A 23,420-nucleotide genomic window follows, 5' to 3' on the forward strand; every position below is an offset into this window, starting at 1 on the left:
GGGAAAATAGGTTTTTTTAAACTGTTGTTTATTGCTGCTGCTGCTGCTGCTGTTGTTTTTTAATTGAGACAGAGTGTCTCACTCTGTTGCCCAGGCTGGAGTGCAGTGGCGTGATTTCAGCTCGCTGCAACCCCCACCTCCCGGGTTCAAGTGATTCTTCTCTCTTTGCCTCCCGAGTAACTGGGATTACAGGTACGCACCACCATGCCCGACTAATTTTTTGTGTTTTTAGTAGAGATGGGGTTTCACCATGTTGCCCAGGCTGGTTTCAAACTCCTGGCCTTAAGTAATCCACCCTCCTCAGCCTCCCAAAGTGCTGGGATTATAGGCATGAGCGACCATGCCCAGCAGTTTTTTTTTTTTTTTTTACTCTAGCTTGTTGTGGGTGATATATTTGCATTCTCAGTCTAAAAGGTGCTGGATAGTCCAAAGGGGGCCACCACATCTAAGGACTGGACATATGGGATTGAGCAGAGAATTTAAGCAGACAGGATTTAGGCTAAGCCAAAGTGAACCTAAATTGTAAAAACAATATACGAAGGAGATTGTGAAATCCTCTTCCTTAGAGAAATGGAAGATTAATCTAGACTGGCCTATTTAGATACAGTTTTTAGAGTGAGAGGGTGGGACTAGACTAGCCTTTAAAAAAATTCCAATACAATGTTTATTTTCTTTAGCAAATATTAGGAAGTCAAAATTTGAATTTTATATATTTTTAAATTTTTATTTTACTTTAAGTTCTGGGATACATGTGCAGAATGTGCAGGTTTGTTACATAGTATACGTGTGCCATGGTGGTTTGCTGAACCTGTTGACCCATCCTCTAAGTTCCCTCCCCTCGCCCCCCACCCTCCAACAGGCCCTGGTGTGTGTCCTTCCCCTCCCTGTGTCCATGTGTTCTCATCATTCAACTCCCTCTTATGAATGAGAACATCCGGTGTTTGGTTTTCTGTTCCTGTGTTAGTTTGCTGAGGATAATGGCTTCCAGCTTCATCCATGACCCTGCAAAGGACATGATCTCATTCCTTTTTATGGCTGCATAGTATTCCATGGTATATATGTACCACATTTTCTTTATCCACTCTGTCATTGATGGGCATTTGGGTTGGTTCCATGACTTTGCTATTGTAAATAGTGCTGCAGTAAACATACATGTGCCCATGTCTTTATAGTAGAATGATTCATATTCCTTTGGGTATATATCCTGTAATGGAATTGCTGGGTCAAATGGTACTTCTGGTTCTAGCTCCTTGAGGAATTGCCATACTGTCTTCCACAATGGTTGAACTAATTTACAGAATTTGAATTTTAGAATAATTTTAATGTGGGCTAGACATGTTGGCTCACACCTGTAATCCCAGCACTTTAGGAGGCTGAGGCAGGTGGATCACTCGAGCCCAAGAGTTCAAGACCAGCCTGGGCAACATGGTGAGACCCCATCTCTACAAAAAAAATCAAAAATTTGCCAGGCATAGTGCCCCACGCCTATAGTCACAGCTACTCAGGAGGCTGAGGTGGGAAGATCACTGGAGCCCAGGAGGCGGAGATTTCAGTGAGTTGAAATTACACCACTTCACTCCAGCCTGGACGACAGAGTGAGACTGTCTTAAAAAAAAAGTATTTGATGTATGTTCTTCAAAACTGATAGATATTTTTAGTCTTCCCTAGAAATAGTTCAGTTTACAGAGTTATAGTTTGAAATGATTTTCACAATCTGAATAAGAGTGGATATGTTCTCCAACCTGAATTCTGTAGTAGGCAGGGTTTGTATGTGTGTTTCACAAGGCACATACATGCTTTCTTCTAAAACTGACAAAGCAGTGGGTATATTGCAAAGCAGATAGTTAATAGAAGACTAACAGCTTTGGGAAATGGATATAACAAATTTATGTGCAAGACTGATAAACAAGTCAGAAATGGATGTAAATTCATTAATGCTCCAGCTAATTTATTAAAGTTTTGATTATATTGATATGGCCTGATCATTTCCCATCAGACACATTATTTCTCTCACAAGTGAATCCATCAAAATCTATTCATCTGGATGATTTGCTTGGTTTGATGCATATTCACAACTTTGTTTCTTGTAAATGGTTGTGTCAATAAATTTTCTGGAAAGAATTAAGTACTATTATTCATACTTATGTCTAGTCTTAATTTGCTCCATAGTCTTGCATTTATAAGACATATTAACAGAAGTCTGATGTAAATGAAATACCAACAATTTGGCATAAAATACAACCTACAATTTGGCGTAAACATCTGGAAAGCACACTGGCTCATCTGAGTGTAGGGAAACATTGGTTAGCATTCCCATTTTCTTTTACCTAATAGTGTTCTCTTGAGACACAGCCTTGATTCCTCTGATAATAAGATAGACCAATCTGCTTTGGTGACATGTGTGGCAATTTTTCCCCACACACCAATCAAGCAATTCTCTAGTGGGCACCAACTGGGTAGCCTATAATTTCACTCATTTCTGACACTATGTATCTGGAGTTACTGTCAGATCCTTGTCAACCGAAGAATCACAAGGTTCATAAATTTTGAAAGGAGAGCTTTATTTCACATAAAGGGTTGCAGCCTGCAAGGTGGCCATTCTACAGGCTGGGAAGTGTAGCCTCTGGCAGAAGCTGAAAACAAGCAGTCTAAGGGAGGGGTAAAGGGAACAGTGATTTATGCTGAGTAGAGTAGCTAAGTATATATATTCAGTAACCTGTAGGAAGAGTCATGAATATTTATGAAAGGGGAAATAAGCACATGCACAATTGAGCTTCACGCCTTTTCATGGGACCCATGTTCAAAATATGGCAGCATTAGCACAATCCAAAGGGGCAGTTTTCAGCCCTCTGACGTTGAAAGGTGAAGCAGATGACACGAAAATCCTCACTGCATGTCCTCTGCCATTCAGCAAAACAGTTGTGGAGGTGGTGGTTAGTGTTTAGGAAAGGATGTGTTGTGTAACTGGTGAGCTGTCACATTGAAACAGCAAAGGTAGAGGAAGAGTCTGGTCACAACCTCAGACAGTTGGCTGAAGGCAATGAAAGAATGAGCCATCTGTGTTTTGTTTTCCAGAGCTGGTTTCTGTTTGCTCCTTAGGAAATAATTCTGGTTAAAGGTTAATAAGGAAGGGGCATACTGAGGCATGTCTGACTTGCCATTCTGTCATGGCTGGGAACTCAATTTTTAAGATGGGGTCTGTTACCAAACTGAACCCGGGTCCACTTACCTGGTGCAGTAAAGCCAAACACCCACACTGAGGTTTGCAGTGAGAGAACGGAGGGCATTTCTTTGCAGGGCACTAAGCAAGGAGAATCGGCAGCTCATGCTTAAGACCAAACATACCTGATAGCTTACAGGAAGAGTTTTTAAAGGCAGGGGAACATTTCAGGAAAGCAGAAATTACAGGCCAAATTGCAAATCCCTACATGGAGGTTTGATACATTGATTTGGCTCAAAAAAGGTGGGATATCTTGAAGTGGGGGTTCTATATGGCATAGCTGGATTCAGAGATTATTTGATTTGCAGTTAGTTAAGGAAACAAAATTTTGTCTAAGAACTTGGGGTCAGCAGAAGGAATATTAAGGTTTGGCTTGTGGGTGTGACTTTCTTCAGACCCTTCAGAAAGCAATCTAGAGCAAACAACAGAAGTCAGGGCTCAGTCCTCAGGGGCCCCCTTATCTGAGCTCTGCTTGACAGTGGTTGGCATTTTCCATCTGGTTGTGGTGCAGGTTTCAGAAAAACAACTCAGGGACATATGTTAAGATGTTATCTTTAATTTCTACAGGGAATCAAACATCTTGTGGCTCTAACCTACTTGGGTGGCTATTGTTGTAAGCTATTTCTTTGTTATCAGGTTGCTCATTTACTTCTAAAGGCTAGCTAGATGCCTGGAATTTCCTTTGAAGAGATTCAAGATTTTTCTTTATTTTCATGCTTGAAGGAGGGGAAGGTATGTGGCAGCTCACTAAGAGAGGCCCCCGCTCCATCTCAGTTTCATTAAGTTGGTTGGAGGGCTTAGAATTTTCCTGTTATTTCTCTTCCCACAGGTTTAGTCCCACAAAACTAGCCCCTACTTCAGGTACCAAGCATAAGCCCCAGGCTGTAGCCTGTGCTTCTGACCAACTAGGACTTTAAATCAGGATACCCTTGACCCTCCTCCCCGGGTTCGATTAATTTGCTAGAGCAGCTCACACAATTCAGGGAAAACTTTACTTACATTTACTGGTTTATAATAAAAGATATTACAACAGATACAGAGGAACAGCCAGATAGAAAAAATGCATAGGGCCAGGGAGCTTCCATGGCCTCTTGGCGCACACTGCCCTCCAGGACCCTCCACATGTTCAGCGATCCAGAAACTCCCTGAACTTAGTCCTTGGGGTTTTTATGGAGGCTTTATTATGTAGACATGATTGATTACATCGTTGGCCATTTGTGATCAAGTCAACCTTCAGCCCCTCTTCCCTCTCCGGAGGTGTCAGGGTTGGGGTAGGACTGAAAGTTCCAGCCCTCTAATCACATGGTTGGCTTCCCTGGCAACCAGCCCTTATCCTGAGGCTATCCAGGAGCACCCAGCCCTCAGTCATCTCACTAGCATGTAAGAAGATAACACTTTGGAAAGCTTAAGGATTTTAGGAACTGTATGCTTATTAGATCACAATATTATATTCCCACATAGAGAACTGCTGTGTCCCTAGATTTATCATGTGCTACTTCTAATTTCTCCACGTAGGACTTTCTGATAGGATTGATTCCTAGCTATCTCTGACTTTATAGCCCTAGTCCCTGTAATTTTCAGCCCTCTATTCTACATTTTTGTGGGGGAAAGATTACCTAGGTGCCGAGGCAAGAGACTGAAGGCACAAACTGTTTCAGTGTAATAAAGAAAATAGTTAAAATAAGAATAGTCATAATACAAATTAGATATAGAGAGGATCATGGACAATTATCAATCATTATTATAAACATTATTAATCATTAGCTTTTAATATTACTCTTTGTTGCATTACTAATATAACCTAGGAATAACCAGCGGGTATAGGGTCAGGTGCTGAAGGGACATTGTGAGAAGTGACCTAGAAGGCAAGAGGTGAGCCCTCTGTCACGCCCACATAAGGGCCGCTTGAGGGCTCCTTGGTCAAGCGGTAACGCCAGTGTCTGGGAAGATACACATTACTTAGCAGACTGCGAAAGGGAGTCTCCTTTCCTTGGAGGAGTCAGGGAACACTCTGCTCCACCAGCTTCTTGTGGAAGGCAGGATATTATCCAGGCCTGCCCACAGTCATCCAGAGGCCTAAACCCTTCCCTGTGGTGCTGTGCTTCAGTGGTCACTCTCCTTGTCCACTTTCATGTTCCTCCCGTACTCCTGGTTCCTCTTTGAAGTTCGTAGTAGATAGCGGTAGAAGAAATAGTGAAAGTCTGAAAGTCTTTCATCTTTCTTATAAGTGCGTGCTGACATATGCTGCCCTCTCTCTCTCTGCTGCGGCTACCTGAAAGGGAAAGGCCCCCTGTCCTATGATCAGGTGACTTGCTTCACCTTATCACTTAGAAGATTCATCCTCCTTACCCTGCCCTGCTTGTCTTGTACGCAGTAAATATCAGCGCGCCCAGCCGTTTGGGGCCACTACCAGTCTCCGCGTCTTGGTGGTAGTGGTCCCCTGGGCCCAGCTATTTTCCCTTTATCTCTTTGTCTTGTGTCTTTATTACAATCTCTCCTCTCCGCACACGGGGAGAACACCCGCTAAGCCCCGTAGGGCTGGACCCTACATGTTTTCCTCTGTTTGAAGGCAGTCCAATGTCCTATCTCCATTCCTTTCAGTTGAATTCAATATATATTTACATCAGATTACTGAGCACTATTTATTATGTCTTAATGATGGGTAAACAATTATGAATGCAATACCATGGACTTTACAATGTAGTTTGGGGACACAGATACTTAAACAGATGATTTTCAAGTTGTTGGTAAGAACTAAGGTGGTGGTATACATAGGGAATAGCCAGTAACTGAACAAACGTCTGTATTAAAGGCAGTCATAAGATACCAAGAAACAAAACAAAACAAAAAAACAAAAAATGAACACTCTTTCTTTGGAGTTTATAGGCAATTTGAGGAGATACTGAATTAGCCCATCAGCAAGGATTGAAAGTTCCAAGCAGCAGAATTTACTTAGTTTATCGTTTACCCACATCTGGTCAGGACTGAGTATCACAAAGCTCTTAAATTAGGGAAAATGCCCTATGTCTAAATACAATCTCTTTTTCTTTAACCCAAGCTGCTTCTTAGTAAAAGTAGAAGCACAATTTACCGTCACTTATGAATAATTATAAAATCCAAATTGTTCTTTCTGGAGTCCAGAGAGTCCCACCCTGTGGCTATTGATGTACTGTACATGGTTACAAGTGTGCCTGGAGACTGTCTCAGCTCTTGGGACAACCAGAGTCCCTTGTAAGCAATCTTACTTCACTACAGTGGACCATACAAATACCTTATTTTCTGTGTGCCACAATATGAGAAAAGCTGGAAACCATTTCTTTAGACCATGTGCTTTAACCTTTCTTCAGAACTGGGCTAGTTTTCCAAGCAATCATTGTTGTATCTTATTAACCCTATTCCAGTTCTTTATGTAATAATGAGCTTTATTTGAAGAATTATGAAGAGAAGATAGGACTCACAGAAGGAACTCACTTCTTTTGAAGCTAGAGAGAGGATGATTCTTAGGTCTCCAGTGAACAGTTGATTTCCTAAGTAGCTACTTTTGGCCATCAGTAGTTGAGTGCTTGAGTGCCCAGCATAATGCAATTAATACTCTACTTCCAAAACTTTTGTATAGGCATTATGAATAGTGGGCTATGTGAGTAGCTGGCATACTAGGCAAATGAACCCATAAATATTATGTATTTTAGTATTACTCCTTTATTTGTTTTAACAATAACCAAAAAAGTTAGTCCTCATTATGTGCAAAACATTGGTTAGCTTAAAAAGTTTATTACTGAGAAGATACCTGGTACCTACCCCTCACAGAATATATAGTGTTTTAGAGAAGACAGATAATTAAAGAAGTCATTGCAATGTGGTATGATTGGTGTTATGAAGAACATAAAGAAGAAACACTTACTGAGATTGCAAGACAGTTATATATAGTTACTTAGAGATAAAATTATTAGGACTAAATTGGGTGGCTCTTGTTTCTTTTAGAGTAAAATACAACTTTTGGTATGATTTAGAAGAGTTTCAACTGAATGTTACTTCCTTAATTATTCATCATAACCTGAGTAATATTGCAACTTACAATGCCTCTTATGTAATGTACAGTTTGCCCAAGTAACCTAAAAAACATTGAGACTTTCAATTCGTATTTTTCCCTGACCAGCAGGTAGTCCTAGTTTTAATGTAGTATGCTTTTTACTGGTAGCTTTTAATTGTAGATGTGATTAACTGATGCTACAATTGAGTATCCTCTTATCTTTTGTATTTTTAGGGAAGGTATTCATATAAATCAAGAATTACTGCAAATATCTCCTTCTATCACAGAGCAGTTCATTGAGCTGTTGTGTCAGTTCAACCCAACCCAAGTTATAGAGACTCTGCAAGTTCTTGAGTGCTACCGTCTGGAAGAAACTATTCAGGTAAGACGAACAAGGTAGAAGAGACAAGAGTAAACTATTCTTAACATTCTCCATTTGTCAGATGATCAAAGAAAAGGGGAAAAAATATATAATTTCTTTTTTAAACCTTATAAATTCTTAGTTGAGACACTCTCCTGAAAACAAAAGTCAGATTAACAAAAGAAAAACAAATAGAGGTTTATTGATATGTGTTATACCCATCATATAGGAGAGACCTCAGCTCAAAGGTATCTTTCTCAAGGCAGTGGCTTAGGGGCTTTGCTTAAACAGCATTTTAACAAAGAGCCTTAAATCTAACATAATGACAAGACAGGAGAGAGCAGTTCCAGCCTAGTAAAAGGTGGGAACATGTATGGGAAGATAGTCAACTGTGTTCCCTGATTCCTCCGGTGCCTGCTGATACCTTCTCTGGGCCAATAAGCAAGTGCTATCTCTAGTTAAGAATGTATGTCCTGCTATCAGGCAGATAGAGGCGGGGGCAAAGGATTCCTCTGCATTTTCATTGTCTTTAACTTAACAATCCTCAGTATTTGGGGGAAATGTATTTTGGTTTTGTTCGGTGCCCCCTTTGAAATTTTACTTTTAGAAAGTTTCACATATTAAAAGCCAGGTGAGTAGCTCTGGAGAGATTTGGGTTAGTGATTTTGACATAATAGATTGGCAGAGGGGAGAAAATCATAGATTGGAACAAGTGGAACGGAACGAATTCAGGTACATTGTCCCATATCTTATTGAAACAATCTCTTGCTTGTGAAAATAGGTCAGTTTAGTTAAATAGTTGCATCTCACTTTAGGAGGTGGTGTGGTAAGTGGGTTTCCATCAAAGTCAGTCAGGTATAGGCACATAGGCATTTAATAAAAGTCATTTCTATAGAAACAAAAAGGAAACAAAAGTTAATGTTCGGAGCAGTCTCTAAGCTTGTCTTTCAGCGTTCCAGAGAACTTTCTGTCCATAAATAAGTTGTTGTGGTGATTCCTCCAAAATTTATATCAAGTTGTCTAGCTTTAGTGTGCAGAGCTTCATGAAAAGCAGTTTTAATTTCAGTGATTCCAAGTCAGAAAAATGGAAGAAAATGTTCAAATATTAGTTTGGAGAGTTCGTCAGATATTGGAGAAAACTAAAAATTCAGGATATAGTCAAATTGCAAGTAAATAATAAAATCTCAAAAACTGTAGTTAGAATCTCATAATGTTTACTGTAGTTTTTTTTTTCTGAAATAGTTGTTTCTCCAGTTACCCCATTTTTACCAAAAATAATCAGAGTAAGTTCAATTGACTTGTAAAATAAGTTTAGTGTCATTATATTTATTATTTACATAATACTATTTTTTATATAAGTACTACAAGATTATTTATATAAGTACTACAAGAGTAGTGATTGGCCATTTAGGCTTTTTAAAAATCTGCTCTGCTGAAACTTACAAGAAATCTCACAGTAGACGTTTAAAAATCTCTCATCTTCAGGCTGGGAAACGAAGCCGTGGGCTTGCCATCATCAGATTTTACCTGTAGTACTGAGGTATACTGTTTTCTTGAGGCCCCCAAATATTCTGAAGTTCCTGGGCTTCTCAGGAAGTGACGTTCTTTACTTACTGCAAGTCCAGGAACCCTGTAAGCACGCCATCTTGACAAGGGACCAGACCAGTTTTTCCAAGGACTTTATTGCCTCCTTAAAGTTAAGCTTAGTTTCTTAAAGCAGTCTGGTTATATCTAAAAATAATGACATCCCAGTCAAAGCCTTGGTAATATAACCCGTGTTTCCAATTTTTCTGCTACAAACAGAGCAAATTCTTACTGAACTCATGAAAATAACTATGTTGCCATAGAATATGAATATTCAGTTTCCAAATTTGGAAAGGATCAGGTATAGAAAAAAGTAAATGTTTTAATTTTGCCACAAAAACATACTTCACCAAATTATTGTAATGCTATGAATAGCCCCCCCAACCCCCGCAACCCCCACCCCAGAAAAAAAAGTTTTCTTAACTCTGGAAAGCAACATATAAAAAGTATCAGCAGTGTTTCAAACAAGTCATAAAAAATTATTTCAGTCCACTGTAATTAATTCTTGTTTTTCTTAATGTCAGGTTAGCCATGTTATGAGGCCAGGTTTGTTTGCGTTTTCCATTGAGGATTGGGAAATTTTTACCCAATTCAGTGGTAATATGGTGTCACAGTTGTCAGAAACCTGTATTCAAGAATGTTTGTTGCACTCTTTTTCATGACCTCCTTGAAGATGCAACACTTTAGAATTTGCAAGGAGATTTCAGAAAAAAAGCATCAAAATAAAGTAATTAACTGTGGACAACATGACTTAAAATGGCTGTGATTAAAGGCATAGTTGTCAAAGATATTTGGTTATTTTCTGTGGCCTACAACAATTTAACATAATAACCCAAAATATGACTGATAACATATACCAAGACATAACCAGATTTCTAGGAATCTCAGAATTTTGGAACACATATTAATAACACTATATACAAATCCAACTCAAAGAAACATCATTTCTTATGTGACAGTGTTTCCCATATAATTTAGCACATCAAATGAGCTGGTTTACGATCTCTCTTTTGTATGCCTCAGGGACCCTCTGCGACATCCCAATATTAGGTTGAGGTTAAAAAGACTCAGTTTTAGAATCTGAACTTTGATTTTGAGAAGCCTGTCAAATACGTCAAAGGTTTAAAGGACTGGATCAGAATAGGATCACAGTTCACTGTAAAATAATGATAATTCATAAGTCAAAGACATAATTAAAAGGGAGACTCACATATGACGTTACCTGTGTAAGTTTATACCTACTAAGTGGTAGCCCCTGAGATTGAACCCACATAGTCTGACTCTATAGTGCATGCTCTTAATTGCTGTGATAAACTGCTTCTCCATTTATTTTAGTAAAGTCAGCTTTATAGAAATTGTTATTGATCAGCATGATAGAAATTCTAACCAACTCAATAAGCATAGAAAAAAGGAACACAGTAAAAATATTGAAAGGAGACCAAACTCTTGTTTGCAGACACAGATGGTTAGATAGTCCTGTTGTGCCATAAAACTTAATAGACTAAATAGCAATTCAGTAACTTTAGCATATTCATTGCCTTAATTCTCTTCCCTTGTTTTCTCCTGTTTCTAAATGAAAATGTACAGACACACACATTATTTTCTGTAACAGGTTAGTATGTTTCCCTTTTAACATTTATTTTTCAGCTATTACGTATCTCTTTTCCTTTCCTATCAACACTCCTGAAACAGTTGCCTGTACTTTCTGCATCTACCTCCTGAATTGCCCCCACATACTTTTAAAAAATGTTTAATTATGAAATATTTCAAATTTACAGAAATGTGCTGAATATCAACTATGTATATACCCACCAACCAAATTTTACAGTTAACATTTTGCCATACTGGCCTTAGATCTTTGTTATCTTGTTGTTCTTGTTGGTTTATATTAAAAGTAGAGCACCCATTATCTTCTTCCCCCCCCTCCCCAAGGGCTCCACCATCCTAAACTGGTGTTTATCCTTCTGATCTATGTTTTGAATTTTTTCTATATGTGTATGTATCTATAAAATACATATTAGTTTTATATGTTTTTAAAATTTGTATTAATATACAGTAGATATTTTATTATAAATTGCTTTTTTTAAACCAATTTTTTTTTTTTTTTTGAGACAGTCTCTCTCTGTCATCTAGGCTGGAGTGCAGTGGCGTGATCTCTGCTCACTGCAACCTCCACCTCGCAGATTCAAGTGATTCTCCTACCTCAGCCTCCCAAGTTGCTGAAATTATAGGCGCGTGCCACCGTGCTGATTTTTGTATTTTTAGTAGAGATGGGATTTCAGCATGTTGCCCAGGCTGGTCTTCAACTGCTGACCTCAAGTGATCCGCCCACCTTGGCCTCCCAAAGTTCTGGGATTACTGGCATGAGCCACTGCATCTGGCCACTTTTACTAAATTAAAAAAAAAAAATTTATACATGTAGATCTACTTCATTCACTTAATGATCTTATGGTAATCTATCAAATGAATGTGCCAATTTATTTCCCTCTTGGTAAACATTTAGATAGTTTCCAATCTTTTGCTATTATAAACAGCATTACAGTGTACATCCTTATATATATCTTGTGTGCCCATATGAGGTTTGTCTAAGTAATATTCTTGGAAATGGAATTGTTTAGACAACAAAGTAGTGTAGTTATACTGATATTGCCAAGTTGATTTACAGATTGTTTCTATTCTCATCAGCAGTGTCTGATATTTGCTATTTTTCACATCCTTGCTGATGCCTAGTATTTTTAGTCTTCTTAATTTTTGCCATGGTGGATATTAGTGATTACTCATGACATTAAACATCTTTCCATATGTTTGATGACCACTGGAATTTTCTTTTCTCTGAATTATTTATTCATGTCATTTGCCAATTTTTTCTGTTGAGTTTCTGTGGTTCTCTTACTGAGTTCTAGAATTTTTTTTCTGATTTCCCAATCTCCAATCCTTTGCTAATTTTATGTGCTGGAGATACTTTCTTCCAATTTATTATGGCACATCATTTAACTTGGCTTTTAGTGACTTCTGTTTTAGTTTACCAGTATTTATGTCTTAAGTGTGTGTGTGTGTGTGTGTGTGTGTGTTTCCTTTCCTGTTTTAATGGAATAAAGGATATTCTCTTATATATATAAATTTTATAGTTTAGCTTCTTACATTTAGGCTTTTAATCCATCTGGAGTTAATTTTTGCAAGCTGATCAAAAGAAGGATTTTTATCTTTTCTTCCACATGATGGCTAATGGTTCATGTGGCATTTTATTATCCATTCCTCACTGGTTTTTAATGCCATACTGCCATATACTAAACTCCCAAATATACATGACTCTGTTTGTGGGTTCCATTCTCTTCCTTTGATTGTCCTTCCCTATACCCATACCACATATTTTAATTAATACAGCTTTTCAATAGATTTATTATTTGGAAAAAGAATCCTCCCTCTTTATTCTTTTTCTTTAAAATGGTTTGGCTATTTTTAGTGTCCTACATCTCCTAGTATTCCACATTAATTTAGAGATCACATTGTCAAGTTTCTTTAAAAGAAAGAAACTCTCTGGAATTTTGATTTATGAATACATTGAATTTATAGACTGATTCAGAGAGAATTGACATCTCTAAAGTGTTGATTCTTCTCTTTCAGGAAAATGTATGCCTTTTAAAACAGGCTTTTCTGCTCTTTGGTGAGGTTTTATAGCTTTTATATAAGGTTCCTGCACATATTAAATTTGTTCATAGTTACTTTATAGTTTTTATTAATATTGTACAAGGAGATTTTTTGAGATGACCTTTTTTTATTGATTGCTGCTGCTTATTAAAATGTTACTAATTTTTGTACATTGTTTTGTATGGAGCAACCAGGCAGAATTCTTTTAAAATTCAATTTCTAGATGATTATGACAATAAGACTAATGGCAGTTTTATTTTAATTCCAATCTTGTAGTTTTTTCTTTCTCTTATCAGATGTCTAGGATCTCTAAGGCACTGGTGAATAGAAGCAGTGATAGTGTGACTGCTAACCTTGTTCCTGATTTAAAAGGGAACATATCTAATATTTTACATTAAGTATGATATTTATCATAGGATTTTGGTAGATAATTTTTATTAAGAAAATGTTATCCCCAGTTTGAGTAAGAGTGTTTTGTTTTTGTCATGAATGGGTGCTGTATTTTGCCAAATGCTTTTTCTGCATTTATTGAGACTATGATGTTTTTTCCTTTGTTCTGTTAAACTGTTATTGTTTGTTGTCTTTTTTCTTCTAATAAACATTTTTTCTAACTTGTTAATCTTTTCAAAAAAGCTACATTGGAGTTTGTGAAATCTCTCTATTGTTTCTCTATTGTTTGCCGTCATTTTCTGTACTTTTTTCCTTTTTTCTCCCTAGCCTAACGGATACTTCTTTTTTACTAATTAGAGATTTTGTTTATTAATTTTTTTAATATTTCACAAGTTGATGTGTAATGTTTTCATTGTCATTTTCAATTTTTTAATAATTATACTTGATCAAGTTCTAGTTTGTATTGTTACTATGTATGTATATACGCTGGCTTTTCTCCAGTGTGTATACCTAATTCAGGTGTGTAACTTTTTAAAAATAAATAAATGAAAAAAATGAGTGAATTTGGTCCAGTTAGAACTGCCAAATGAGCTACTATATGACTAGAAAGTCAGTTATTTGCACATTATACTGTAAAGTATCATACTAATAAGGTATAAATTCATTATTATCATATGAATATTTTTCATCCTCAATGGGATCTTCCCACTCCACAAACAAGATTGGTGAAAAAAAATATTTATCTTTTTTATTTCCTAGATTACTCAGAAGTATCAGCTTCATGAAGTCACTGCTTATCTATTGGAAAAGAAAGGAGATATTCATGGTGCCTTCCTAATAATGTTAGAGGTAACATTTTACTATGTTTCTTTCATCATGTTTCTGTCTATTCCTCTATTCATTCATGAATCCATCTTAATTTCTTATGTTTCAAAGCAAGTTGCAGACAGTAATATATTTTACCCCTGAATATTTTTATCATGCATAGCATTAACTAGAGTTTAATATTTCTTTGTGGTACTTTATTAAAAGGTAAAATGTACAACAGTAAAAAGAAATGTCATAAGTGTACCATTTGATGAATTTTTGACAAGTATTTTTATGTATATACCACAATTTGTTTGCCCATTCCTCCTTCAGGGGACACTTGGGCTGCTTCTACCTTTTGGTTGTTGTGAACAATGCTGCTGTGAACATGAGTGTACAAATACCTTTGAGTTCTTGCTTTTATTTCTTTGGGATATATACCCAGAAGTAGAATTGTTGGATCAAATAGCAATTCTATTTTTAATTTTTTGAGGAATTGCCCTACTGTTTTCCATAGCAGCTATGCCACTTTACATCCCTACCAGCAACACTCAAGGGTTCCAGTTTCTTCGCATTCTTGCTAACGCTTACTTTCTGTTTTCTTGATTAGTAGTCATCCCGATAGGTGAAGTGACATAGCAGTTTTGTTTTGTTTTGTTTTTTAATATTGTCATGTGGCTAGGAATAGATTAGGGATATCATATTTATATTTTAAAATGTTCCATATTGGCTTCTTGTTTCTTTCTAGCCATATGATTCTAAAATAAGCCAGGAAGAATCATCCACAGAGGCTTTGTGTAGGCTCTTAATCTCTTTTAATCTGTAAATTACTCCTATACCTCTTTTTTTCTTGCAATTTATTTGTTGACAATACCATGAACCTAGTTTTAAGGAATAAATAAGAGTATTTTTGACATTGATGAGAGGAGAAACAGGAGATCTTTGTGGGGAATGAGGCCATTTTTCGTAAAAGAATACAAAGCGAAGAAGTATGGATTGCTGAAAGAGTGCCAGCAGCTTCACTAGGGCTCCGCTGTGTAACATATAGGCAGGTCAGGCAAGAAACAACGGCTAGGTCCAGATTTGGACAGATTTTGTTGGACACACTAACGAGTTGTGACTAATCTTCTTATCACATGGGATCAAATAAAGGTTTTTAAGCAAGAAACTGATTTGATGTTTGTCTCATAAAGACTGCTCTGGTGACTGTTGGGGGATGGAAGGCAGGATACAGAGAAGAGGGAGGTAAAACAAAGCAGACAGTACTTGGGAGGCCATTGCAATGGTACAGGTATGAGTCTTTGAGAGCTTGAACTGGGTGTGTCAGTGGCAATGGAGATAAGAGGGCAAGATTTGAGAAGTTATTGATCATTTGCATATGGTATGAGGTAACTGAGAGGGAGTAGTTGATGATTTGAGCTTATAAGCTTTTTACTCATAACCCAGTATATTATACCCCTTTTACTCATAACCCAGTATATTAGTCTCTTTTGTGTTACTCTAAAGGAATACTTGAGGCTGGGTAATTTTTAAGGAAAAGAGGTTTATTTGGCTCACAGTTCTGCAGACTATGTTAGCATCTAGCATCTGCTTCTGGTGAGGACCTCAGGAAGTGAGGGTAAAGGAGAGCTGACGTGTCACGTGGCACGAGAGGGAGCATGAGATTTGGAGTCAGATATCCAAACTATATCACCCAGTATTAATTGGATTCCCTTATCCAAAGCATAGATAAATCCTGATCCTCATTCCTGTGCCTAAAGAATATAAGTGGTGACTGTGGCCGGATGACAGAAGCAGAGGTGGGCAAAATGAGTGCTACTTGATCTTTGGGTCCCTTTTCATACTGCTAGCTACACTGTCTGTAAACACAAGATTTTACTTCTGACTGACAGTAAAGTACTGTTCTTAATAACCTTGTAGTTTTGAGGGTGTTACCTTTAAAATATGTTAATTCAAGTATTGAGTGGGTAGAACTACAAAGTGTTCCTTTTTAACTCCTATGTTCTTTTTGTCTCCTAGAGACTACAAAGCAAACTTCGGGAGATAACACATCAAGGTGAAAGTAAGTTCTTAAATATAATTACAACATTTTTCATCCATGGACCCCATGTTTTAAAAGATATGTAATAAATTGCATTTATTATGTAATAATTACACTTGCATATATGCATAATTACTGTTTATTCGTTTTAACATGGATCCAAAGAGTTCATAACAGGAAATCATAGAAACCATTGTGGCTTTGTGATGTTAATTTTCAATGGAGTTAAATATACAGAAAATTAGGCACTGTTTGTTGGTTATCTTTATTTTTTTTTGAGACAGGCTTTCGCTCTATTGCCCAGGATAGAGTGCAGTGGCACAGTCTTGGCTCACTGCAACCTCCGTCTTCCAGACTCAAGCAGTCCTTCTGCCTCACCCTCCCAGGTAGCTGGGACTACAGGCGCATGCCATCACATTGGCTAATTTTTGTATTTTTTGTAGAGATGGGTTTTGCCATATCACCCGGGCTGGTTTCAAGCTCTTGGCTCAAGTGATCTGCACACCTCAGCCTCCAGAGGTGGTGAGATTGCAGACATAAGCCACCACGCTAGGCTGGTTATCTTTTTGTTAATAAAAGTTTGGTTGTGTTTAAATGAGGTATATAATAACATCCTAATAACATCCTAAAAATTAATGTGCCAAACAACAGCAAATCAGAGCTTCTAATTAGTAGGACGTTGAACATAACCAGTGTTTCCAAACTGAATTTATACAGTTTTAACCCAAAGCAGTAAAAGTTGACAGTTTAGTATCTTGAGTGGCTTTGTCCTCAGCAAATATAAAATTTTCATCATATTCCTTGATATTTCAAAGAAAAATTATTTTAAAAAATTGTGGTGGCGAGGCGTGGTGGCTCACACCTGTAATCCCAGCACTTTAGGAGGCCGAGGCAGGCGGATCACCTGAGGTCAGGAGTTCGAGATCAGCCTGGCCAACATAGTGAACCCTGTCTCTACTAAAAATACAAAAATTAGTCAGGCATGGTGGCACGCACCTGTAGTCTCAGCTACTTGGGAGGCTGTGGCAGGACAATTGCTTGAACCTGGGAGGCAGAGGTTGCAATGAGCCGAGACTGCACCACGGCGGTCCAGCCTGGGTGTCATGACAGAGCAAAACTCCATCTCAAAAACAAACAAACAAACAAATTATGGTAAAATATACCCTAACATAAAATTTACCATTTTTAAATGTACATTTCAGTAGTATTAAGCATATTCGTGTTATTATACAATCATTACCCCCATCCACTTCCAAATTTTTTCATCTCCCCAAACTGAACATCTGTACCTATTAAGCAACAACTCCCCTGTTCCCCTCTCCTCCTAGCCCCTGGCAAACACCATTTTACTTTCTTTTTTCACCATTCTTTTTCTGAATTTGATTACTCAAGTATCTCATATGAATGAAATTATATAGTGTTTGTCCTTTTGTGACTTATTTAGCTTACCATAAGGTTCATAAATGTTGTAGCATGTGTCAGAATTTTCTTCCTTTTTAAGGCTGAATAAAATTCCATTGTATGTATAGACCACGTTTCATTTATTCATTCATCCTTCAATGGACACTTGGGCCACTTCCACTTTTTGTCTGTTATGACTGATGCCACTATGAGCATGAATGTACAGTATCTCTTCAAGACCTGGCTCTCAGTTCTTTTGGGTATATAACCAGAAGTGGGATTGCTGGATCAAGTATTAACTCTGTTAATTTTTTGAGGAATGACCATACTTTTTTCCCTAGTTGCTGCTTTATTTTACATTCCCACCAACAGTATACAAGGTTTCCAATTTCTCCACATCCTAACACTTATATTCTGTTTTTTTTATAGTAGCTATCCATATGTGTGTGAGGTAGTATCTAATTATGGATTTGATTTGCATTTCTCTAAATGATTAGTGATGATTTTCTCGAATATTTTGGCTATTTATCTACCTTATTTGGAGAAATGTCTATTCAAGCCCTTTACCCATTTTTTAATTGGGTTGTTTGTTTTCATATTCCTTGACATTTTTAAAATAGCCCTCCTGAAGATCAGGGAATCACTTGGTGGGTGATTTTTAGATTATCCTCTTTAATGCACATGTCTTAGAGACTTCTTGGTCCACACATTTCACTAATACATGGTTTCCCTAATTCTCTGTAGATTACTTCCCTATATTTTTGTAGTAAGATCCTAGATGATAGGGTCTATGTTGTTTTATGATCATCAGGTATTATAGTAAATCTTTTTGGAATGTCAGTGAACACTTGATTGACTTTTTATATTGAAAGTTCAACTGGACACTTAATTGCTATTTTTGTACTATCAGTATGTGTTCAGTCAATTTGGTTATGTTTGTTGCATTTTGTGGTAATTTTAAAAATTTAGTGTTATAAGAATAACTTTTCGGTTTTTTTTATTTTTCTTTTTTCTTTTTTTTCTTTTGGAGATGGCATCTCTGTAGCCCAGGCTAGAGTGCAGTGGTGCAATCTTGGCTTACTGCAACCTCCGCCTCCCAGGTTCAAGTGATTTTCCTGCCTCAGCCTCCCGAGTAGCTGGGATTACAGGTGTGTGCCACCATGCCCAGCTAATTTTTGTATTTTTACTAGAGACAGGGTTTCACCATATTGGTCAGACTGGTCTTGAACTCCTGACCTCGTGATCCACCTGCCTCGGTCTCCCAAAGTGCTGGGATTACAGGTGTGAGCCACTGCACCCAGCACCCCCCGCCCCGCCATTTTTTTTGTGTGTGTGTGAGATAAAGTCTTGCTCTGTCGCCCAAGCTGGAATGCAGTGGCGTGATCTCGGCTCACTGCAACCTCTGCCTCCCAGGTTCAAGTGATCCTCCTACCTTAGCCTCTTGAGTAGCTGGGACTACAGGTGTGTGTCACCATGCCCAGCTAATCTTTGTATTTTTAGTAGAGATGGGGTTTCACCATGTTGGCCAGGCTGGCCTCAAACTCCTGACCTCAGGTGATCTACCCTTCTCATCCTCCCAAAGTGTTGGGATTACAGGTGTGAGCCACTGCGCCCAGCCAAGAATAACTTTTCAAGACAATACATGAAAGACTGAGGGAAAAATTAAGAAGAGCATTCCCCCAGAATCCCTACAGTCATTTGCAGGTGGTATGTCTGCAAAGGCCAGTGTTTTGAATTCTAGTGAAAATAAATTTTCCAGAAATAGTCTTATGCCTGCCATCTACTTTCTTTCTTTTTTTCTTTCTTTCTTTTTTTTTTTTTTTTGAGATGGAGTCTCACTCTGTTGCCTAGGCTGGAGTGCAGTGGCGCAATCTTGGCTCACTGCAACCTCCACCTCCCAGGTTCAAGTAATTCTTCCTGCCTCAGCCTCCAGAGTAACTGGTATTACAGGCACCCACCACCACACCCAGCTAATCTTTGTATTTTTAGTAGAGACAAGGTTCCACCATCTTGGCCAGGCTGGTCTCAAACTCCTGACCTCAGGGTGATCCACCCACTTCGACCTCCCAAAGTGTTGGGATTACAGGCGTGAGCCACCACAACCGGCCCCATCTACTTTCATCTTCCATTTTGATAGTGTGCTTAAGTATTTGGGAGGATTTGCTAATCGTGCTTTTTTCCTATGGGCTATACACAGACTACTAAAACAAGATTCCCCTACTCACTGCACAAAGAACGTTAGTCTCCTGAAGGAGACAGATATGTAAATAAAACCTTATAGTAACAGTAGAATGGTGTGTCATAAAAGGTACATTGAGTGACTAAGATGTGTGGAAAATTATGGAACTATTTGTAACCTATAAATCAGTGAGTTTTGTGGAAGACCTTTGAAGAAAGACTGGAAGGATAAATAGGAGTTTGATAGAAGCAGGAGAAGGACCTTCTAGGCTGAGGAAAACATGAACATGGAAGTGCCTGACTACTAATCAGGGAGTAAAAAAGAATAGGGCAACACCAGAACACGGAGGGTGAGATGAGCCCAAGTCTTTGCTCTGTTGACTTAGTGTCAGATCCTTACTTACATTCTATTTTTCAGAGTTAGGAGTCCTTGGTGGTTTTTATGGAAGGGAATGATCTGTTTGAACTTGTGCTTAAGAGAACCCTAGTGACAGTGTAAAAGAGAATGAGGGAGGCAAGACTGGGATGTCAAAAGTTCAACTAAGAGACTGCTGCAGTAGCATAGACGAGGTGATGAAAAGCTCCACCAGGGTAAAAGTTGTGGTCATATGCAAGCACGGAAGTAATATCAACACAAATTAGCAAGTTATCTGAATGTGTGGGGTGAAGGAGAGGGAAGCACCAAAGATGAAGATTTATAAACTGGTTGACTTAAAGATGATGATTCCATTAACTTGGTTTGTAAACGGAGGAAGGAGCAGATTTGAAATGAGAAAAATAAGTTGGATTTTGCACATATAAAGTTGAAAGTGCTTGCAGGACATCCATGTGGAGATAAATGTCTTAGGTTCATTAGAAAATTCAACCTGTAGACTTTGAATGGAATAAAGATTGGAGATGTGTATTTGAAAATTACGAACAAAGACATAAGAGTTGAAACACGAATCGCTGAAATCATTGAGACAATGAAGAGAGACCTGAAATAGTATCTTGGGGGGAATGTCTACATTTAAGAAATAGGCAGAAGAAGAGATAGTATACCAAGAAAGGTGAGTGATAATCTCTCTAGTAACTAATCCTCAGACAGATGATTGGGGATTTTCCGTATTTCTATAGCATATTGAAATGCTAAGTATCATGTGCTTTATCTGTCCCACGAACGTAAAACATTTCTGTGGGAAACTCTTATTTCACAGAATAAACTATTTTTTAATCTATAAAACATTAGTATCAGGTTTTATTAATTATTATATACTAGAAAATGAAGGTGATATAAAGAAGAAAATGTTTAACTTTTCACAAAAGCTCTTGAGATTATCAGCAACATATCCCTAAATGATATTTACACTTTTTCTAAATCTAGATACCAAAGAGGATCCCTCATTGAAGGATGTTGAAGATACTATGGTGGAGACCATTGCTCTTTGCCAGAGAAATTCACATAATTTGAACCAGCAGCAACGTGAGGTAGGAGAATGACTGTTTAGGTATTTAAAAGCCTGTACTTGGCCAGACATGGTGGCCCACGCCCGTAATCCCAGCTCTTTGGGAGGCTGAGACAGATGGATCACCTGAGGTCAGGAGTTCAAGACCAGCCTGACCAACATGGAGAAACCCCATCTCTACTAAAAATACAAAAAATTACCTGGGTGTGGTGGTGCATGCCTGTAATCTCAGCTACTTGGAAGGCTGAGGAGGTAGGAGAATTGCTTAAACCCAGGAGGCGGAGTTTGCGGTGAGCTGAGATTGCACCATTGCACTCCAGCCTGGGCAACAAGAGTGAAACTCCGTCTCAAAAAAAAAAAAAATAAAGCCTGTACTTGTCTGAAACTAGGAATCAGTTATGTTTCGGCCCTCTCAGCCACCTGGGCTTAATTCAAGTGGATTTTAATAACTTCTTAGTGTTCCCAGGAGTAGGAGACTCCCAAAGTTATTATAAAGAGTGTGTGGCCTCTTTGTTCTCACCAAAGGCTTTATATTCATGGTTTGGATGTGCTGCAATACTTAAGGTGCGTGAATACTAGATGTGCCTGTTCTCTTTGGACTGAGATTTTGTGTATTTCATGTAGTTGTACCAGAGATAGGTCATATTTTATCATCGTCTCTATTCCCTGTGGTGAAAGTGAGCATGAAGAACTGGAGGAAAGCCCTCAAGGGCTATAGAGAAAGCTGAAGAAAGGTTAAAGAAGGCTGTGGTGTAGTCATTGTCAACCTTGGTTGCACACTACAGTCACCTGGGGAGCTTTGAACAATTCCAGTACTCAAGCTGCACCCCAGATCAATTAAATTAAAGTCTCTGGCAATGAGACCCAGTCACCACCATGTTTTAAAGCTCCCTTCATGATTCCAATGTGCAGCCAGGGTTGGAACCAATGCTATCACAGATCCCAGATGGCACAAAAGAAGAAAACAAAACTGAAGGAGGTATCACTGAGCAGCAGGTGCAGGTGGGAGTTACAGCAGTGAAGCAGAAACTAAGGGGGCGAGATGTGATTTGATAGTTAAATTCTGCAGTAGTTTTAAGAAGTAAAGTTGTATCATGATATGGCTTAACTCCTTGCCTGCCCTTCCACGGCTCAGGTCTCTGACTTGACACTGCCTGGCCTCTCTCTAATGCCTGGGTTTTGAAATGGGGAACAGGTTAATTATATATCTATATTTAGCCATACATGTTACAGTAAAAACAATAAATCATGGCATATTTTCTGTTCTTCTGAGATGAGTAAATTTCTCCTTTAAGTTTTTGTCCAGAATTTTTCAAGGTCATAAATTATGAAAAGTCTTTAGAATGTAAATTGTGTATAACAAGCCCATTTACATAAATGTGGTGGTTTTTCTTTATTAAAAGAAACTTTCTGTGAAATGATACATATTTGTGATTTTTAAAAATCATGAAATATGGAAAGTTATGCAGAAAATTGTTTTTTTTTGTTTTTTTTTTAAATATTTTATTATACTTTAAGTTCTAGGGTACATGTGCACAACGTGCAGGTTTGTTACATATGTATACTTGTGCCATGTTGCTGTGCTGCACCCATTAACTCGACATTTACATTAGGTATATCTCCTAATGCTATCACTTCCCCCCCCACCCCACAACAGACCCCAGTGTGTGATGTTCCCCTTCCTGTGTCCAAGTGTTCTCATTGTTCAATTCCCACCTATGAGTGAGAACATGCAGTGTTTGGTTTTTTGTCCTTGAAATAGTTTGCTGAGAATGATGGTTTCCACCTTCATCCATGTCCCTACAAAGGACATGAACTCATCCTTTTTTGTGGCTGTATAGTATTCCATGGTGTATACGTGCCACATTTTCTTAATCCAGTCTGTCATTGTTGGACATGTGGGTTGGTTCCAAGTCTTTGCTATTGTGAATAGTGCCGCAATAAACATACGTGTGCATGTGTCTTTACAGCAGCATGATTTATAATCCTTGGGGTATATACCCAGTAATAGGATAGCTGGGTCAAATGGTATTTCTAGTTCTAGATCCTTGAGGAATCACCACACTGTCTTCCACAATGGTTGAACTAATTTACAGTCCCACCAACAGTGTAAAAGTGTTCCTATTTCTCCACATCCTCTCCAGCACCTGTTGTTTCCTGATTTTTTAATGATAACCATTCTAACTGGTGTGAGATGGTATCTCATTGTGGTTTTGATCTGCATTTCTCTGATGGCCAGTGATGATGAGCATTTTTTCATGTGTCTGTTGGCTGCATAAATGTCTTTTGAGAAATGTCTGTTCATATCCTTTGCC

At 38.1% G+C, this 23,420-nt stretch overlaps 1 protein-coding gene across 3 annotated transcripts in view; it reads left to right on the forward strand.

Moving 5' to 3' along the window:
- The window catches only part of LOC105480138 (VPS8 subunit of CORVET complex), a 246,721-nt gene that overhangs the window by 137,708 nt on the left and 85,593 nt on the right, over positions 1-23,420 (forward strand). For all 3 annotated transcript variants that reach the window (XR_011619950.1, XM_011738646.2, XM_071091396.1), the window contains exons 36-39: positions 7,485-7,632; positions 13,993-14,082; positions 16,060-16,102; positions 21,024-21,127. Coding sequence is in view for 2 of the 3 variants with exons in the window: in XM_011738646.2 (XP_011736948.2) it covers positions 7,485-7,632; positions 13,993-14,082; positions 16,060-16,102; positions 21,024-21,127 (385 nt within the window). In the remaining variant the exon portion in view is untranslated. The remainder of the gene's footprint in view (positions 1-7,484; positions 7,633-13,992; positions 14,083-16,059; positions 16,103-21,023; positions 21,128-23,420) is intronic.

The sequence above is a fragment of the Macaca nemestrina genome, chromosome 2, assembly GCF_043159975.1.
Source record: "Macaca nemestrina isolate mMacNem1 chromosome 2, mMacNem.hap1, whole genome shotgun sequence".
NCBI lineage: Eukaryota > Metazoa > Chordata > Mammalia > Primates > Cercopithecidae > Macaca > Macaca nemestrina.